Source organism: Ambystoma mexicanum, chromosome 12 (assembly GCF_040938575.1).
Source record: "Ambystoma mexicanum isolate Mex_15411 chromosome 12, UKY_AmexF1_1, whole genome shotgun sequence".
Lineage (NCBI taxonomy): Eukaryota > Metazoa > Chordata > Amphibia > Caudata > Ambystomatidae > Ambystoma > Ambystoma mexicanum.
Genome location: NC_090936.1, coordinates 662,493,277 through 662,513,866, shown reverse-complemented (window position 1 = coordinate 662,513,866; position 20,590 = coordinate 662,493,277). Strand labels below are relative to the sequence as shown.

General features: G+C 48.9%; 1 protein-coding gene across 5 annotated transcripts in view; it reads right to left on the bottom strand.

Annotated features, from left to right (window-relative positions):
* The window catches only part of CBLL1 (Cbl proto-oncogene like 1), a 148,748-nt gene that overhangs the window by 70,773 nt on the left and 57,385 nt on the right, over window positions 1-20,590 (bottom strand). For all 5 annotated transcript variants that reach the window (XM_069629149.1, XM_069629151.1, XM_069629152.1 and 2 more), the window contains exons 2-3: window positions 3,786-3,974; window positions 3,141-3,238 (exon numbers count right to left, since the gene is read on the bottom strand). In XM_069629149.1, coding sequence (XP_069485250.1) covers window positions 3,141-3,238; window positions 3,786-3,974 — 287 coding nt within the window. The remainder of the gene's footprint in view (window positions 1-3,140; window positions 3,239-3,785; window positions 3,975-20,590) is intronic.

The window sequence follows — 20,590 nt, the reverse complement described above, 5'->3', positions numbered from 1 at the left end:
GGGTTTTTGATCAGCAGACTGAAGAAATTGCCACAGAAGGAAAACCGGCAGCAATCAACGGGGGAGGTTTCCAACAAAGGATTCTTTGCAGCTTCTCGTGGCTCTGAATTGGGCGCCCTTTTACAGGAGCCAGATGAACTAATATCACCAGTCTGATTCTCTTCACTCTGGGTCCTGCACTCTGGTGAGGGAACATAAGGAATTTGCATCGTGTCTCTGGGGGCCCAGCAGGAGCCCACAAAAGTTTGGCAAAAATCAGACTTCCGAAGACCATGAACCACACTCAGGCTCAAGGTCCCCTGGTATGGGCTTTTTGCGCAGCCAAGCAATGTCACAGCATGTCAAGCGATGGCTTGTTTTACAGGTCTTCTCAAGACTAGTGGATCTCACCAGCCTCTTGGTAGAAGTCTTTGCATTTGGGACCTCCACGTCGATTGGAAGGAAGGGTTACATCAAGCTCTGGTTAGACAGTAGGCTTTCCTAAAGCACCACAACTGCAAATTCTCCCTGCCGTTTACAGAAAGGGGCGGTCTGGCTGTCCAATTAGGACAGGACAGCCAGCCCCCTCCCACCTTCCCCCAGTAGGAACTGGTTCCTTTCAACAAAGGAAAAAGACAGAGGCTGTAGAGTTTTGAACTTCTCTCTCACTGCTCGTCTTCTGAGACACTCTGGAGCCTCATCAGGGAATACAAAGGATTCCCGCCGAGGACAAAACTTGAACCGGGACATTGGTGGACAGAAGACGACCCAAGTAAAAGCAAGAATACAAGAAATGGCAAAAAAAAAGCCCACCCTTCTAGTAGAATGGTGACCCCTCTTGTGCATTACCCCAGCTGATTTGACAGCGGTCGAGTAATAATGACTAAAAGCCATTCAAGTAGTGTCACTGACACCAGCCATTCAACTTGTAATTGTAATAAATGTTTCGAGCTAAGTAAGCAAGGAGATAACATTGCATATCCCCAGCACTCCACATAAGGTGGGGGTGTGCTGGCTCACTAAAAAAATGTAATGGAGATGGGAATCCCACTTTACTCTTGTGAACAGTATTTCTCCCAAGAGGTAATAAGAGAAATTAACTAGGGAAGCCCGAAGGTGCAACCCAGCCTAATCCCAAATGTTATAGGGAACTATAACTCCAGTCACACAATATGGAGAGGCATAGAGGTCCCCCATAAAAACACTTTAAAAATAAAAAAAGAAACGCTTAAGATAGAGGGAAAACAGATTCCCCTTCACCTAGGGACCAGGAAAAATAATCAAGTCCAAGCAAAAGGTTCTGGGGTTGACTCGGGTCAGGAAGATTTATCATAAATCTAAAATCTAACAAGGAAGAGATTCCAAATTAGATTTCACTAAAGTCTAGATCTGGCTTTCAGTAGTACATGCACAGGAGGAAGCATCATCCAGACTCATTCTGGGACATTTATTACACTTTATATGATTATAATCAGTGCTTTTTCTTTTTCCTTAATGAGTGCACTGGCCTGGGGAGAAGCAAGCCAAAGCAGTTGCTAATAATCAAAACAGCAAACCTACTCCCACTATGTTAAGATACAAAACTGGAGCAGAACATGGTACGTTTTTGAAAAGGGAACACATTTAGACCAATTTGGAGGAAAACAGAATACAGCACAAGCTCTTCACAAAGATACAAACTACTCAAGTGAAGTCTGAATTAAGAAAATTGCTATGTTTAGACCAAAAGCAGGATAAGATTGAATAGGAGACCTAAAAAAGGAAAATTAAAGAAAGATACAATTCAGGAGGGCAAAGTAGGTTCAAACGCGTAATTACAGAGATTCAACCCCATCACTCACAGGAGCTTATCCATGTGAAGGTTACCAACACAATTAAGGGGAGGTCTTAAATGTCAGGAAGCAAGGAAAACTGGGCTCTAATTGTGGACAATATCCTTAGCCTCTTAGTTTTAACAAACTTCATTTCAAACAATTGCCGTGGTTCTGTATTAACTGTCCCAGAGATTAGGAAGTCATTGAACTTCCAACACCAATACCAAACCATCCCAGTGTTTCTATATTCCATGTAACATATCAAGAGGACCACATTGTGTGCATCCTAATACAGACACATGCCATCTTCGTACTGGATGATTTAAACCATCAGACTGAGACCTTATTCAGTAAGGCAGCAGAAACCCTTTCATTAAACCTGGCATATTGAGCTTCTAAATGGGCATAGCCTAAATTCACATTTAACTTAAACCTTGAGATCAGTACAGACACCACTTACCTTACATGTTAATAGCCATTTTAAAAAGGACCCAGAAAAATGGGAATCTTCTGCCAACCATGTTGTACTGTGTTTTTGTTAGATGAACTAATCCTATCAACATGTAATTAAGTTACACGGCAGAGGGACGGACATGTCTTATACAATCGATGTTAGCACGATAAGCAACTGAAGCGTACCTGTAGTAATTTTGTTTACACTAGACAGGGAGTAACCCCCATAAAGTTGTATTGAACATCCCAAAGGGAATATTCTGTCCACTACAAATCTCAGATTCACAAGCCAATACATGTGTTTAAATGAACATAATAGTATCCAAAGAAAGGAGGGAAAGCTAGAGAGCCACTAATAGTGACAGATCTGAAAGAATTGTACACATTAAAATCATTGACATTACATAAAAGCTTTTTTTTTAATCAAATATCTGGTACCAGAACAATGAAACCACAATGAATAGCTATGAGGAAAATGTTTCAAATCCTCTGAAACAAACAAAAAAAGGTAAATACAATACATTCAGTGGTTTCTTTTGATATTTACTTAATCGATCAAAACAAATTAATAAGGTCTATGGCAAGCAAAGTCAATATCTGAGGACAATGTTGGTGAGGTGCAACATTCATATTGTAGAATACCTGCCAAAATATAAGTTTTTTTTCTTTTCAAAGAAAGGGGGAAAAGCTACTTTAATAATGAAATCCCATCCACCTGCATCACTTTTGGGACAAATGTCAAATTTTACCAATAATGGACATATAAATGGCAAGCTGTTATCAATATCATTTCTGCCACCATAACCAGTAGGCACCTGCAAATGACAATTGAACAATATATTTTTAAACCAAAGGCATTTTATTTATTTTTTTCAAATGAGGTCATGACTGTACCTTGTAATCCCAAAAAAGGTGCCCTGGAAATCTTCGTTGATTCACAAACATGTCACCCGATTTGCAATCATACCTTTCTTCCTCGTAATCAAATCCTTCTATTAAAAAATAGAAAAGCAAAGTTATGATGCAGTGCTTGCTCGAAATTGTTGCAGAAATTCACACGCCTGGGTAAATGTAGAACAAAGAAGCCCTTCTCAATACGGTGACATTGTACTTGCCATTGCATATATGGTTTATAGCAAAAGGAGTGCATAACTTTTAATAAGTAATATTTCATATTTTTTAGTCTACACAGTTGCCCAGTATTTTGTGGATCTCACATGTTTTAACTGTATAACCACCAATAAATACATGCATTGCAAAAAACTGAGGTTGTCACTTCCTTAACTTACATCTGAATAAACGTTACGCTTCTGGTAGTCCTTTCAAACAAGTATATTTTCAGCTGACAAAATAGCCCTAAAAACTCTAGTGCTGGCTTTCAAGGCCCTTTTTGGAACTAAAGACCAGCCACCAAAAATCCCATTTGCCCTTTCAGCATTGGCACCTTATTTAATTCTGCAACAAAATAGTTAATTTGACAAAATCGTAATGGAACGAGTCAACTCACAATTTCAAGTTACAGAAATGAAACTAGAATACCTTCGTCACCAGATTGTGCCTTGATAGGCACTCTGGGCATGCTCCGGGGAGAGCGGATTTGAATTTTGTTTTTGTTGGTGTTGGCGTTCGGATTAGTTGTCTGCTTGGAGATGAGCTTTATTGGAATTCGCCGACGAACATCAAGGCCACCCAGAGATCCCGTACTGTTTGTGCCTTGTAAATCATTATCTGAGAAGGGGGGGAAAAAAAAGCAAACCATTGTTCAATTTTCCCTACTGGTCCTATGCTATATTTCTGCTGTGCATGCTTCATAGCTTCTTGCACCTCTTCAAAAAGAAGAGCATGACTCAATTACCAGTGTATGTTTATATTATGTTACACAGGCAAGGAATACATTAGTTTTCAAAAATAGAGTTTGCCAATTAAAATGTCCTTGATTAGCAAACAAACCCATTTGATAAGCAATGCTTCAAACATTTTTATTGTCACCAGAATGGAGTTGTACCGTAGACATAAATACAAAATTTTTGTGTAGCATTGACGACATTAGTGAGTTGAGTGAGGCCCTGAAAATTCTTTACAATTCTGCTAGACCTGCAGGTCGAGTAACTTACTTTACCTACTTAACCTAAGAGAAATGCATTCAACCCTTGGCAGCGGATGACATGTAAATGTGCTTTCTGTACAAATGGTGCATGTCACCACAAACCCACTTTGTTTGGGACAGTGCTGCCACCCAGAGTGCAGCCATGCACAGTGAAACCTAAGAAAATGGTACATAAAAGTTCAAACATCCCCTGCACATGGTACTCTTTCATAAAATCTACTGGACTATGCAAGTGAACGAGGAGACTTTGATAAGTATCTGTAAAAATGTGAAAGGTTAGCTGCATGAATGCACACAAATAAACAGATATGATAAAAAAAAAAAGGCACTGAAAACCATTTGGGAAGCTCTCTGCCGCAGGTGTTTATATAATGCAATCATAATTATAGAGGAAAGGGAGCTCTGGAGGCTAACTGCAATGTATGGTATTGCAGTAGATCTATAGATGTACAGACTGGATGGAACTAGTGATCACTACTTTGTGTTAACATCGAGTTAGATCTATGTATTCATTGTGTAAGCGGAAAGAAAGTAAGACTAAGTAGAGCGTATGGCATAGCAGGCAGAGAGCTGGGTAAACTAGGTGGAGTAATGTAGTCTGCTGCCATGTCATATGCAGGGTATTTGGTATACAGCAACACAATTATACTATAGAATGTCAAGGAGTATGGGATCAAACCAGCAAGTAACATAACTAGGTTTCCCATCAAAAACATTTGGCTGTGTAATCATGTACAGTTTCAATTCACTATTGAACGTGATGTATCTTCACCAACAAAATGAAATAGCTGACAGATTTAGATGCACTTTCCTAAACTTTACTGTAAAGCATAGAGACAAATGCAGTGTTTTACTGTAGCAATACTGGAATTATCCAACAACTTCAATGTTCAGGAATGAAATTGTATGACTGCCTTAAAAAATATAAAGTTAACACATGTCTTTGCCAGACAGGCTGTGGTTAGCTTAACAAAACGTATCATCCCGGTTACTACTGGTTTCAATTATTTGATGAGAAAAAAAAGGCTTGCCTGGCACTCCCACATAGGCCTTTGGCACTTATGAGTGGAAGATATTATTACTGATGCACTCTCCATTAACCCCTTTGAACTTGCAGTCAAAAGGGGCTGGAGGGAGCCCTGAAGGCAAGAGAGTAATGCAGAGAGAGCTTGGCTTTCATTGAACAGGGCAATTTCAATAGCTACTTTGCTACAGGAGTGTCAATTAATTCACAAACTTACAGAATGCAACACTGCTCGTTTTATACCGGGCACAGGTGTGAAAACTATGCCACAAACAGGGAACCTAGTTTGAGGGAAATTTCACCACTGTGGGAACTATTTAATGTTTGCAACACTAATACACGGATTCATCCTGGCATGCGCAAAAGACAAATTGGTATGGAAGGGAACCGAAGCAGAGGGGAATAGTGAGTTGGCCACAATCAAAGCATTCTTAACAGGTTGCAAAGCTGGGATTAGGAAACCGATGCACATCAACTGTATGGAACAAGTTACTTACCTGTAACTGTTGTTCTCCAGCATGGGTCTGGCATGGATTCACATGCTCATGAATATTCCCCATCGTCAGGCTGGGAATCCTCGGTAAAGAAAAAAAATCAGTTTCAGTTTCTGAACCGTCTTTCTCCTAATAACCAATCACTGGTCTCTGGATCATACTGCCCCCAGCCAATGACTGCCCTCTACCTAAGCCCCTGCTCTGGCAGCCATCTTCAGATTTGGTAGCACATAAAGTGGCAGTAGGACCAAGTGAAGAGCCATAGAGGCGTAGGCGGGAGGGTTCGCATATGAATCCATGCCAGACCCATGCTGGAGAACAGTTACAGGTAAGTAACTTGTTCCTTCTCCAGCATGGGGTCTGGCATGGATTCACATGCTCATGAATATAAGAATACATAGCAGTACACACATGCACAACCACGGGAGGTGGCAAGGCTCAACATTAAGCATCTCTTACCTCCTCACCAGGCCCACCTTCAGGGGAAAAGGTTGCACAGCACTGCCTGGCCGACTCTGGACTCCTCCCTGGAATCCTGGTCGACGCAGTAGAATCTGAAAGGTGTGCGTCGACCTCCATGTCCAGCAGGGGTTCACCAGATAAGCACGCCGTGGTAGCAGCGATCGCTCTGGTCGAATGGGCTCTCGGACGGCCGGGCAACGGTCGGTTTGCCAACCGGTGACAGTGCATGATGCAGCCGGAGAGCCATCTGGAAATGGAAGCCTTCGAGAGGGCCTTCCCTTGGCTCACAGGTCCAAAGTTCACAAACAGCTGCAATGTCTTCCGAAAACTCTTCGTGCAGTCCAAGTAGAACTTCAGCGCTCTAGCGACATCCAGCAAGTGCAAAGTCCTCTCGGCCGGCGACAAAGGTGACGGGAAAAAAACAGGTAACACCAAGGGCTCGTTGAGATGGAAGTCAGACGGAACCTTGGGCATGAAGGAGGGGTGCGTCCTCAGCACCACCCTTGTCTCGTGGAAAGTCAGGTATGGGGGCTTGCTGGAAAGAGCCTGGATCTCTCCCACTCATCGTGCAGAGGTGATGGCCACAAGAAACGCATTTTTCCATGACAGGAACTTCAACGGTGCTGAATGCAGAGGCTCGAATGGCGGCCCCATGAGCCTCGTCAGAACCAAGTTTAGCTCCCACGCCGGGGCCGGAGCCTTCGCCGGCAGGAACGATCGGAACAGTCCTTTCATCAACACCTTCACCAGGCGATGGGACCACAGGGATGAGCGCCCCAGGGTTCTGGTGTAGCGGGAGATAGCCGCCAGATTGGTCATGGAGGCATGGGCCTGCCCCGCCTTGGCCAGCGATAGCAAGTACAGCAGCACTTGATGGGCCATAATCCACAGAGGGTTACTCTTCTGTGCCCAGCACCAGACAGAAACCCTCTTCCATTTAGGTCCATAACACGAGAGTTGAGGACGCCCTGGCCTTTGCAAGCACCTCCTTGCAGTCTGCCGGGATATCGTACCCCCCAAACTCTAGTGCTGCAGGAGCTAGGCCTGCAAGTTCAGCAACCCCGGGTCGTGGTGGAGGATGGCGCTTCTTTCTCTGGAGAGGAGATCCACGTCCGTCGGCAGTCTGAGGGGGACGCTGACATGTCCAGAAGGTCCGGGAACCAGATCTGTCTCGGCCACGCAGGTGCGACGAGGAGCATCCTGCACCGGGACCGTCTGAGCTGGTTGATGAGTCGCAGCAGCAACAGTAACGGCGGAAATGCATAGAGGAACAGGCCGTCCCAGGGGAATGAGAAGGCATCGCCCATGCTCCCCCGACTGGGGAAACCTGCTGGCGAACCTCTGGCACTTTGTTCGTCGCCGTCGCGAATAAGTCGATCTGGGGATTGCCCCATCGTTGGAATAGCAGATCCACTTGATCCTGCCGCAGTTCCTACTCGTGGCACGAGCACAGCTCCCTCATGAGTGAGTTGGCGATGGTGTTCTTTATTCCTGCCAGGTGGAAGGGTACCAGAAACATCCCTTAGGTGACGGCCCACTGGGATAGGGCTGGGGATCTGGTGCCTCCCTGCTTCCGGATGTAGAACATTGTGGTGGTGTGGTCGGTGAAGATCCTCACCAACTTGCCCTTGAGGGTCGGAAGGAAGGACCCGAGGGCCCAGAACACAGCTCGGAGCCCCAGGACGTTGATGTGAAGTGACATCTCCTACGGGAGCCAAAGGCCTCTTGCGTTGAGATCTCCAGTGTGCGCTCCCCATCCCTCCAGGGAGGCATCCGTCGTCACTGTCTCCTGATGTGCCGGGTTCTGGAAGTCGATACCCGCCGCGAGATGTGCACGGGTGCCCCACCACGGATCACTTGGCGAAAGGCCTCGTTGAGCGAGATCCGGTCTACGAAGCTGCCTGCCGCTTGCATCCAACGGACGTCGAGGAACTCTTGTAGTGGACGCATCCGCAGCCTGCACAGGCGCACAAGGTAGATGAGGAGGGACTTGATGGACCTTACCCTGGCCACGCCGACAGCCGTTGCGCCTTGCCCAGGATGGCCTTCGTCCCCTACTCCGATGGGGAGGTCAATCACGCTACTGTGTCGAGCCTGGCTCGCAGAAACAGTGCGACTTGCGACGGAACCAAGTGGGATTTCGCGACGTTGATGGAAAATCCCAGATCCGTGAGCAGTTGGACGGTCTTTGCCGTGTGTACGACAGCGAGTTCTTCTGTCCTTGCTCGGATGAGCCAATCGGCCAGGTACGGGTAGATGTGGATCCCCTGCAGGCGCAGCCACTGGTGCTAGGCACTTGGCGAATACCCTGGGCGCTGACTTCAATTCAAAAGGAAGGGCCTTGAAATGGTAGTGCCGCCTTTGGACTATGAATATGAGAAACCTTCGATGTCCTTTTAGAATGGGGATGTAGGCATCCTCAAAGTCCAGCGACGATAGGAAGTCGCCCTCCTCCTGCTGCCCCAGCACGTGCTGGAGGGTGACCATAAGGAATTTCTTGTTTGGACGACAAAGGTCCAGGATGGGTCGCCAACTGCCGGTCTTCTTTCTTACGAGGAAGTATTGTGAGTACACTCCGGAGCCCCGGAGCCTCTTTGGGACAAGCTCGATGGCTCCTTTCTTTAGCATTGCCCTTACTTCCAGCAGCAGTTGAGGGACGTGGTTTTCCTTCCTGGCCACGGGAGGAATGTGGGGGCACTTTTTTTTTTTTTTTTTTTTTTTTTTAGAAACCCAAGAATGCCCGCGGGCCAGGGCATCCAGCACCCATTTGTCGGTGGAGATGGACTCCCACACGCTTATTAACTTCGCCAGCCGGCCTCCCAACGGGGTGCCCATGTGGGGGCCCGATGCTACGGCCGGTTCAGTTCTGCTTGGCAGCGGCCCTGCCGCCATCGATGATATCCTCCTGACTTGCTGCATCCTCTATAGGCCTCCTGCGATGAGGAGCGGGCCGCCTGATGGTACGTCGAGGAGCCGCTGCCGAATCCCTTGGAGGCACCTTGCTTGCCTCCGGAGTTCCGAAAGGGCAGTGGTCGTTGCTGCCAAACTCCCAAGGCCCAAGCCGTCTCCGTGTTGGCCTTGAAGGCCTGCAGTGACTCGTCCACTGTCTTGCCAAACAGTTTGTTCTCGTCGAAGGGCATGTCCAAAAGGGCATGTCCAAAACTCTGGTTTGCACGTCCTGGCGGAAATCGGTTGTCCTTGAGCCTACCGCACCGTCGAAGGCAAACACTGTAGCCCAACTTTCGGAAACCGGTGTCAGCATTGTCCATGGCCACCGTAATGGGGTGGTCCGACGCCACCTCGCCTTCCTGCAGTACCTCCAGAGCCTCAGCCCTCTTGTCCGGGAGGAAGTAAAGCAGAGGAGCAATCTTAAACCACAGCTCACTGTCGTAGCGGGCCACAATCGCAAGGGCGTTGGCCGCTTTAATCGTCGTCGCCGCCGAGATGACCCGTCGTCCCATAGCGTCCAATTTCTTCCCCTCGCCGTCCGGCGGGGGAGGTTGAAGTTGAAGCAGTCGCCCCTGCCGCTCTTCTTGGCTGCCGCCGAGATGACCGAATCTGGGGTCGGCTGCGCCCTAAGGCACAAGGGGATGGAATCCGGGACAGTACTTCTCATATCGGTCTCTTGGCAGAGGTCGTGGACTGGTTCTTCAGGAGCGTCAGTCCCACATCCCAGATGCTGTCTAGTAGTGGGACCGCAAGCACCATCTTCCTCTTGGCCTCCCGTCGTTGATAGAGGAAGCCTTCCTTCTGCTATTCTTCGGGGCAGAGCTGGAAGAGCTTGGATGCCCTGGCGATCATATCGTGGAAGGAGCCAATTTAGTCGGGCGGGGAGGCCCCAGGAGCTAGTGATGGAAGGCCCATCCCGTCACCCGACCTGGCCGTTTCTGTTCCCGTGTCCTCCCCAGGATCAGGGGAAGGGGATGAAGGCTGTGAGGGCCACAAAAGCTGGAAGGGTGGGGCCGGGGGGGATGAACTCTACTCCGCTTGCTTTGAAGGCTCCCCGACGGGCCAGGCTCCGCTGGATTGTCCGTTGGGGGGGGGGGGGGTAAGGGCAACCTCGCCCTTATCTCCATACATAAGGCCTGGATCGCCATCAGGATCGCTCCCGAGTTGTCCTGTGGTCCAGGCACCGACTGCGATGGGTGCGACGGTTGAGGAGTGGAATCCTCCGCCTCCACAGGAACCTCGTCGGCACCGCCGTCGCTCTCTTCGTCCGCCTCATCGGGATCCCTCCCATAGGACCGGACCTCCTCAAACTTTGTTTGAGATCTTCACGACTCCAGCCAGCTCCTCTTCAGAGGCTGTATCTGTGTCCGTGCTGGCCACAGCCCCCCCCACTTTTTTCCGCCGGAGTTCTCACAGGGGTATTATCAATGGGTTGAAAAGAGGTTTCCCTCCGCAGTGGCAGGGAAACTGGGCCCCCGAGGTCGCCTCCACTGGGGTAGCCTCCACAGGCTTCGTCAGGGCCGCCACGACTCCCTCGATAGAGGCCTTAGCCGGGTGAATCAAGGCCTTCACGACCTTAGGCGTGCTTGAGGCCTTCACCTTGGGGGGGAGGGTCACCGCCTCGCTCCCCCTCTGCTGTCAGGATCGACCGGGACTTCTCCCGAAGTTTCCCCGGGTTCTCAGATTTCCTCTTCCCCGAGCTTTGGCTCGTGGTGGATGGCGTCGGTGAAAGTGCACCCTGCCTGGCAGCCGAGTAGCCCTACCGTTCGGGACTTGCGGTGCTTTGCCTTTTGTTGGGCCCCTGTTGCCGGAGCGCCCTCAAAGGACTTAAAAGACCGCTCGGACCTCCTCATCTGACCTGCTGCTGGGCTCTTCCCCTCCAGCCAGTTGTTGAGGCGGATACGCCGATCCTTCATGGTCCGCTCCGACATGTTCTTGCAAAATGCAGTCCTTCTCCACGTGCGTTTTGTCTTTGTGAAGGCAGTAAAGGCATCTAGAATGCTCGTCCTCCTTGAAGACATTCTGCAATCCGCATCTAGGGCAGTTCCTGAACAACTTGGTTCCGGGCGGCGTGCTTCCTTTGTCCTGTGCCATGTCCACGCGGGGTAGGCATCAGATCTTCTGGAATCCTCCAAGAAGTGGAACTCGACGAAACTTTGCCCTTGAGGGGCGTAGAAAATTCTGAAACGAGATTAAACTTTGAAAAATCGCAAAACGCAATAAAAGCTCGAGAGCTATAGCACAAGGACTCCAAACACTTGAACGTGTGGTAAAAATCTGAAGATGGCTGCCAGAGGAGGGGCTTAGGTAGAGGGCAGTCATTGGCTGGGGGCAATATGACCCAGAGACCAGTGATTGGTTATTAGGAGAAAGACAGTTCAGAAATTAAACGGATTTCTTTACCGAGGATTCCCAGCCTGACGACTGGGAATACTCATGAGCATGTGAATCCATGCCAGACCCCATGCTGGAGAAATTAGGATATGTCTTTTTCGTTTTAACGCAAGGGTAGACCAATTTAGTTTGTAAAATAATTTTCAGGCATATAAAGTCACTTGCCCAATCAATTTTGCATATCCACACAGCACACCATTTCTTACTAGCCAAGAGAAAGTTCTCAAATAATCAATCGCCAATTACTAGTTATGAAAGCACATTTTGGGGCCTAATCTAGCATTTCATATTAGCTTTCAGCATTACTCAAAATCTGCTTTCGACAGTGGTAACTATTGTCAAGTAGAAATGCTGTGTGTATGCAGAGATTTTAGGTGGAGAGTGGCTTAAGTCTGGTTGGTAGCGTGCAGCTTATTTTTATCACCACTTGCATTTTATTTTAAAGCATTCCCACACTGGTCAGATAATAAAAGTGACGGAGAGGACGTCGTTATTTCCGCTAGGTTACAAAAGGGGGGAAACCGGGATTGGAATTGGTGGCAGGATTTTGCCAAATCCCAAGGTTGCAGACGTGATCTCACAAACCTCAACCTCTCGATAACAAACAATGCTCCACCTGTATCTTTGGAAACAAGATCAAGGAGCACTCTAGGGCTGCCGCATGCTAAAGAACCATTGATAATGGGCACAAAGGCTTACAGGTTTTACAGATCAGCCATTAGACAGGTTAAATGACAGGGGTGGTGCAAAGCAGTCCAGAGTGGTTTCCAGCAGCAAAATAGGTGTAGCAATGATTAGATGTCATACCTTTTGGTTACCCAAGTCTACAACTTAACCAGAAAGCCACAACCTTTTCCCATGACTTGTGTAATATTGTACTGCATACAGGTATTCAGTTTGTTGCCAAGTGTTCAAAATGTACCATGTAAGGAAATCAGAAGAACAAGTTAATTTCTTATCTGGTAACGTTCCTTCGATGGGTTGTTCCGACAACATATTCCACATCTATGACAGGTAATCACCACAGCTGTGCTGCTTTGGAAAATTTTCGGTATCTGCGTCGATGAGCTGTCCTCGAGGGCCTCCGTCGAGCCGATGTCACCGGATGTTATAAGTAGGACGCATGACACCCGTAGCCTCAGTTATAGTTTTTTCCCAGAACGTGTGGCACCAATCTTCTGCCAGTATGACTACAGAAAGCCTTGCGGAAACGAAAGCTGCAATCGCATAAGAAATTCGGTAGAGGGGCAGGTAGGGAGGGAGCAATGTGGAATAAGTCGTCGCGACATCCCATCGAAAGAACGTCACCAGGTAAGAAAGTAACTTGTTCTTTGAAGGGATTGGTTCCTCCGACATGTTCCACATCTGTGACAGACTCCCAAAGCGGTACCAACGTAAGGAGGTGGGAAAACAATTTAGAATTTTAGAATGCCCAATTAAATTGCAGAATAGAGGACCGCCCTGCCAAAGGCCAAATCTTGCCCATCGATAGAATCCAGGGAGTAGTGTTTTACAAAAGTATGGACAGAGAGCCATGTGGATGCTTCACAAATGTTACGCATGGGAAAACCCCTCTGCAGGGCAGTAGAGGCAACCACACCCCTAGTAGAATGGACCCGTAAGACTACCAGAGGGTCCTTACCCGCCAAGCGGTAACATTCAGAAATTGTCAAGATAATCCATCTAGACAAAGTCTGTTCAGTAACAGCTTGTCCCAAATGCCTTCCAGCGTATCATACAAAGAGCTAGTCGTCCACTCTGAAATGGGACATGGGTGAGATGTAGAAATTTAATGCTCTCCTAGGATCCAACCTATGGAGCCTCTCCTCTTCCTTACCAGGATGTGGAGGATAGAACGCCGGAAAAATGACCTTCTGGCTTAAATGAAATTCCGACACAACTTTCGGAAGAAATGAAGGACGAACGGTAAGGACAACCCTGTCCTTATGGAACACTGAAGGGTGGCTTAACGGAAAGTGTCTGCAACTCACTCACTCTGCGAGCGGAAGTGACCGCAACTACAAATACAGCTTAAGGTCAACAGTCTCAAAAGACAAGAATGTAAAGGCTCAAACGGAGCTCCCATTAGGAATTTTAGAACCAGGTTCAAATCCCAACCGAGCACCTGGAAAGGTGACTTTGGGAACACATTAGTGAGCCCTTTGAGAAACTGAGAAATCAAAGGAATTTTAAAAATAAGAACACTCCTCAGACGGGTGCTTAAATATGGACAGCGCCGCCAGGTAACTAATGGTACCCACTTGCAGGCCTTTGTGGGCTAACAAAAGCAAAAAAGACAGAACCACAGGAATGGCACATGACAAAGGATCCACATTCTTAACCCTGCACCAGTCGCAGAACTTCCTCCAACGGCAACGGTACAGGGAGTTTGTTGCAGGCCTTCTGGCCGAAAGCAACACCTCCATCACGTCTTCAGGGAGGTCCCAATCCTTATACCTAAACCTTTCAGAAGCCAAGCATGAAGGTTGAGGGACTGGACCTCTGGATGGAGAACCTGACCCCCCCCCTCCTCCCGTGAGAGCAGATCGTCTCAGTAGGGAAGACGGCGTGGAGGGCAGATGGACATGTCGAGAAGGTCCGGGTACCACGTTCTCCTGGCCCAATGCGGAGAAATGAGTCCATTCGGGAACCGAACCTCCGTAACCTCCGCAGCACTTACGGAATCACGTGGACTGGAGGAAATGCGTACAGCAGTGGGAAGGACCACTCCACTATGAACGCATCCCCCAAGGCTCCTCTTGGAGGAAATTCCCGCAAGCAGAATCTTTCACACTTCCGGTTTACACTGATGGCGAAGAGATCCACTTGTGGGGTCCCCCAAAGGGCGAAGATCTCCAGGAGAATCTCCTGAGCCAGCTCCCACTCGTGAGAGACAGTGCTCTGCCTGCTCAGAGCGTCCACCGCCGCATTTTCATCTCCGGCCAGATGAACTGCCAAGATCGGAATTTCCTGCTGGATGGCCCAGAACCAGAGCTGCATCGCCTCTCTGCACAGAGGGAGCGACCCTGCCCCCACCCCTTTTTGTTGTCCGTCAGAATCAGGACATTTTTCCCCCCGCACAGACGGCAGAAAAGCCTTCAGGGCTAGCCTGAGGGCCCTCAGCTCCATCAGACTGATATGGAGTCTGGACTCTGATGAAGACCAACGACCGTTGACTGTCAACTCGTTGGCATGAGCACCCCATCCCGTGAGGGATGCGTCCATCACGATCGTCACCTCCAGCCAGGGTAGCCAAAATGGAGCCGCCTTCATCAGATTGCCTTTCGACGGCCCACCACAGAAGATCCTGGGCGACCGAGGCTGGCACCTGAACAGGATCCGACATCCTGCCGGAGGACTGTGACCACTGCATCTTGCGAGCCCACTGCAGAGATCTCATCCGCAGCTTGGCCTCTGGCACCAGGAGAATGCAGGATGCCATGAGGCGAGCAACCTCAAGAACTCGAACGCCGGGAGACTCTGGGCATGTTGAAACTTGTTCACCATCTGCAGAATGTGAGGAGCCCTCGCCTGGGGAGGAAAACAGCCCCAGGGATGTGTCGAGCACTGCTCCGATGTATTGGAGCCGCTGGGTAGGTGTCAAGTGGGACTTCTTTAAGTTGAGGGAGTGGCAGGTGACTGACAGATGATCCAGGACTTGCTTGGGAGAGCGCGCCCTAACAACTAATCGTCCAGGTAGGGGTACACATGAATCCCCCCTTTCCTGAGATACGAGGTCAATCCGAACAGCAGGACCCGAAACTGAAAGTGCGAGTCGCCAACCGCGAACCTCAGGTACTTCTTGTGCTTGGGATGAATCAGCATATTAAAGTAAGCATTCTTGAGGTCGAGAGACACCAACCAGTCCTGTAGTTGAAGGGCCTGGAAGAGGGGGGGGAGGGGGGGAGAAAGAGAGAAAGAGAAAGAGAAAGAGAAAGAGAAAGAGAAAGAGAGAGACCATCTGAAAACTGGTCCTTCCTGAGGAGCTTGTTCAAACCACGCAAGTCCATGATGGGTCTCAATCCCCCAGTCTTTTTTCGGGATCCAAAAATATGGGGAATACCACCCCTTGTTCCTCTCCGCTACAGACACCAGTTCTACGGTGCCCTTCTCCAGCAGGGATTTGATTTCCTGTGCAAGGAGCGGATGCAGACACTGAGATTCCCTGGTAGATTGTCATGAGGCCTCTGCCGGAAAGGAAGACCGTAGCCGTGGGCTATGCTCTCCAGAACCCACACATCTGAAGTAATGGCACGCCATTCTACAAGATGCTGCGCCAGCCTTCCCCCAACCGGCGAATCATGGGACATGGCCTCATGACTGAGATGAAGCGGCTGCGGCAGTGCCCGAGGGAAAAGAGTTAACTGCCCGAGTGGCTTTGGCACCTCGAGTACCTTGTTTTCCACCTCTGGTACTCCTACGTTGGCCCCTTTGACTGGCCACTCCCCTCGATCTACCAAAAGATGAGTAGTATTGAAAGGAACCCCCCCCCCCCTCCATTGCTGTCCCCTAGCAGGAAAAGGCGGAGGTTGGCGGACTACAGCGCTCAACGACACACAATTCCACAGAGTGTGAGTGAAACGTGCTAAGGCACACACAGAGTTGGCTGCCTGTAAAGCCATACCCCCTGACGAAACACTTTTTTCGCCCAGCTATCAAAACGTTTGTCATCCCTATCAGGAGGGATGGTAGGGTACGACGCCTGGTTTGCTGGGGCCGTAGCCGCATGCGCCACCAAACTCTCCAGAGTGGGGTGCCTTGTCAAGTAGCTGGGGTCGCTACTGGCTGAATGGTATTTTTTTACGCAACGACTTGCTCACTGCTGGAAGACTGTCCGGAGCAGTCCAAGCCACCACCACCCTTCTCTGTAAAGCCATATGGAATGGCAACACCGGGTCAGTGGGTGGACCTCGGCCAAGGATATCTGTCAGGTCATCCTGCAGAAAATCCACTGGTGGCACAGACCACCCCAAGTACTCAGTCACCCTCAACATGAGGCGCCTGTACGAAGATTCAGCATGTGTACCAGGCTCAGGCCTGCCAAACTCGACCTCCGGGGAGGTGTCAAGACCACTGGCGGCGAGCAAAGACTGACACAGGTCTTCCAACTGGCTATGACCAGACAAGAGTTTGTCAGGAACCAAACCTTCATCAGACCCTTCATCCGCCTCAGAAATATAATCCAGAGGCTGGAACGGGGGCACAGAAAAAGGCACAAACACATTTTTTGACTTGGCCAGGGCCTTCCTCAGGGTTTTCACCGGTCTCTGGGTTACCTCTGATAAAGCCTCCTCAAAAGGACAGAATCGGCGTGGCGCTGATGGCTTCGACACAGGCCTCGAAGGGCGGTGCCCCGAGCGTGTCCTTCGACGGCCTCGGTGCCGATGACTTCCTCTGAGGCAGAGCCTTGAGAGTGTCCCTCGACGGACATGGCGAAGTCTTCTTCGAACACCTCACAGGCTCTGACAGTCTCTAGGGCGCCGAGGACCTGGAGAGGGAATGGCTAGAGCGATCCACCTTGTCCTATCGGGACCTCGAAGGCTCCAGATGATCGTGCCGATCACCCGAGCCCGAAGGCGTGCGAGCGGCGGCCCTAGCACGTTCCCCGACGGCTTCTTTCGAAGGATTGGAAAATAGCCAACATCTCCGTATGAACTGCATCCCATTCCGCAGGAGAAGAGTGCTTGTTGGGACAAGCAACCCCCCGATGGGCAAGTCCTCGGACGAGGAAGGCGACTGGTGATGACATTTCCGGGAGTGCCTCGAAGAGGCAGAGGAATGGCGGGAACCACTCCGGGGCCGAGAGCCTCTGGACTTAAGCCGACGACCCGAGAGTCGCCTCTCGAATCGTTGGTCGAAAGCTCTGCAGATTTCGACTTTCGGGGCTTGGAAACCTTACCGACAGAAAGCTTCTTCCGTTGCCGTAAGGCCTTCGATGTTAATGACTGGCAATCGTCACAGTCATCCTTGCCGTGGTCCTCACCGAGGCAGGCGTTGTGTGGGTCCGTAAGTGACATTTTGGAACCGCAGTCCCGACACTTCTTGAATCCCGAGCGCGGGGTGGAAGAAGACAAAGACATGATATCTTCTTTCAACAAACACGTTTGTAAGAACCGATACAATAACTCAGAAGAACCGAGGCACGCCGTGATCTCCAAAGCGAACACGTTTGTGGAAAAAACAGAACTGAGGCCACGGGCGTCGTGCGTCCTACTTCTAACATCCGGTGACGTCGGCTCAACGGAGGCCCTAGAGGACAGCGTATCGATGTCATAGACACAGGACACAGACGCCGAAAATGTTCCGAAGCAGCACAGCTGTGGCGATTACCTGTCAGATGTGGAATACGTCGGAGGAACCAATCCCTTTGAAAAGTGCTTTGCACAAGGTGAGTTTTGGTCAAACAAATGCTAACATAGCTCCTGTACCTCTGGTAGAGTGAGCTCTCAGTGTGAAAGGTAGGGTCTTTGATCGTGAACAGCAGCTGTATGCACAGTTGTATGCAATGGACTATCCACTGGGAAATGGCGTTTTTGGAAATTTGTTCACCTTCCCTACCAAGTGCTATGCAAACAGAGTTGCTCTGCTTTCCTTAAAGGTTTTGTTTATGGAGTACAAGACCGCCCTCCTTACATCTAGTGTATGGAGGATCCACTAGGAGAGTTAAACTGATTTTGGAAAAAAGTAGGTTGTTCAATGGATTAGTTGGCATCGAACTTGGATATGAATTTTGGTGAAACCTAGGATGTGTTCCAAGGACCACCTTGTCCTTGTGGATAACAAAAGGGCCTTGTACAGATAATGCCTCATTTTATTGAGGTGATGGCTACCAGAAAAGTGTCTTGTAGGTTAAATGTTTGAGGCTGGCTTTGTGCATAGGCTCAAAGGGCGGACCTACGAGCTTTGACAGCACAACATTAAGGCCCCAAACTGGTAGAGGGTTACAAATGGGAGGGTATAGTCTGTTTATTCCCCCCCATGAAAGCTTTGATAACAGGACATTTCCAACAAGACACCTTGTTCTGCAAAGTGGTGTACACACACAGATCCTCTAGTTGTACCTTGATTGAGTTAGATACTAGGCACCATATTGCAAACCTTTTCCACTTTAAGTAACAGTGTCTGGTGTTGGGTTTCCATGCCTCAGTTAGGATATCTATACATCTTTTAGGAAGGTTTAACCCAAACTCTATGACTTCAGGAGCCAGGCTGCCAAGTTCACAGAGGATGTGAATTGTGATTAAGTGTCACGCCTGGCTAAGGCAATCAGGCTTTAAGCTTGAAACACAGGCCATGCTGCTCAACATGCCCATTGAACCAAATTCCCTTTTTGGTAAGGTGGTCGAGGATGCTCTTAAAAGTGCCAAATTAAAACAAGACACCATGAAATTGTTGGGCGACTGCTTACCAAATAGTTTGTGCAAAGGGGGTCTTTTAACGCAATTGTGAGATGTGACCGACTACTGCAGTGGCATAGGAGGGGACCTGGAGCAAGGAGTCATTGCTTGGGTGGAGACTTGGCTGAGGAAGGTCTACCTCTGCTCCTAGATCTTTTGTAGTCTTTGTAAATTGGAGGTGGACTGTCCCTGTGAGGTGCCCCATGATGTGGATTGGCTACCTTGCCCATAACTGGAGGAGCGGTGTGGGCCTTGCAAGCGGAACCGTCTTGAGTTAAAAGACCCCCTTTGCACAAACGGTTTGTGGACAGGGCTTCTTGTGCTTATTTGGCACTTTTAAGGGCATCCTCGGCCGCCTTACCAAAAAGGGAATTTGGTTCAATGGGCATGTTGAGCAACATGGCCTGTGTTTCAAGCTTAAAGCACAATTGCCTTAGCCAGGTGTGGGGCTTAATCAATGTGCATTTGGCTATGATGCAGCCTGCATGGTCAGCGGCATACAGTTGGCTCTTTAGATAGAATGCAGTTGGCTACCTGCTTACCCTCAGACAGTCTTTAAAGGATAGTTCCGGGACACTTTTTTTATTGTCCCTACGGTTCGGACATGTGTTTTTAAGCATAACTCGGTAGATCGTAGAAAACTTTCCTATGGACCTTACCCGACTTTTCGTCCATTAACGCACGCGAAATCAGCCGCCATTTTCTGATAATCCTATCATTTCCCCCCCTTCGCCCTGGCTCACCTGCTTTTGCGGCACTAAATCAAATCCCCCGCCCCTGAAATAGACTATCAAAACATTCATATTCCCCGCCTCTATCCGTGACGTGACTGAGCTGCGTAGGCAAACGCGCCCAGGCGTCTTCTACGCGACTCCACACAGAACCCGGAAATCAACACAGATGAGCTCACACAACACAGCGCGCCACAATTGGGAATATGAAACTGTACTTTTAAATTAAACCGCAAGATTGTAAATTTGGTAAAGTACATTTATTTGACAAATGTTTTGAGAATATTCAGCGATTTGCATTTTTATTTGCTCACGTTCCAAAAAGTTTGTTTTGAGGCACGCGATGTTCCTTTGCTGTACACAGGGTCTTAGATCATCTCACAATACAGCGCCACAATTCGGAATATGAAACTGTGGTTTAAAAGCAAACGGCAAGATTGTACATTTGGCAAAGTACATTTATTTGACATCAAATGTTTTGAGAATATTCAGCGATTTGCATTTTTATTTGCTCTCGATCCAAAATAGTTTGTCTTGAGGCAAGCGATGTCCGTGTGCAGTATACAGGGTGTTGGTTTACGATAAAATAAGCTCTTCGGTCGCACTGATAATCGCATGGCTGTTCCAACAACGAGGCACTAGGCCACCACAACGGTCTGTATGTTGCATCTAGCCGTTAGTACCGCGTAAGGGCATACTTGTACTTGGCGATCGTCCCATAAAATGGTCAGGGTGGTAACGTTGTTCACGCGGAGAACCAACTGGCGGTTAAAAAACCCATCTGCC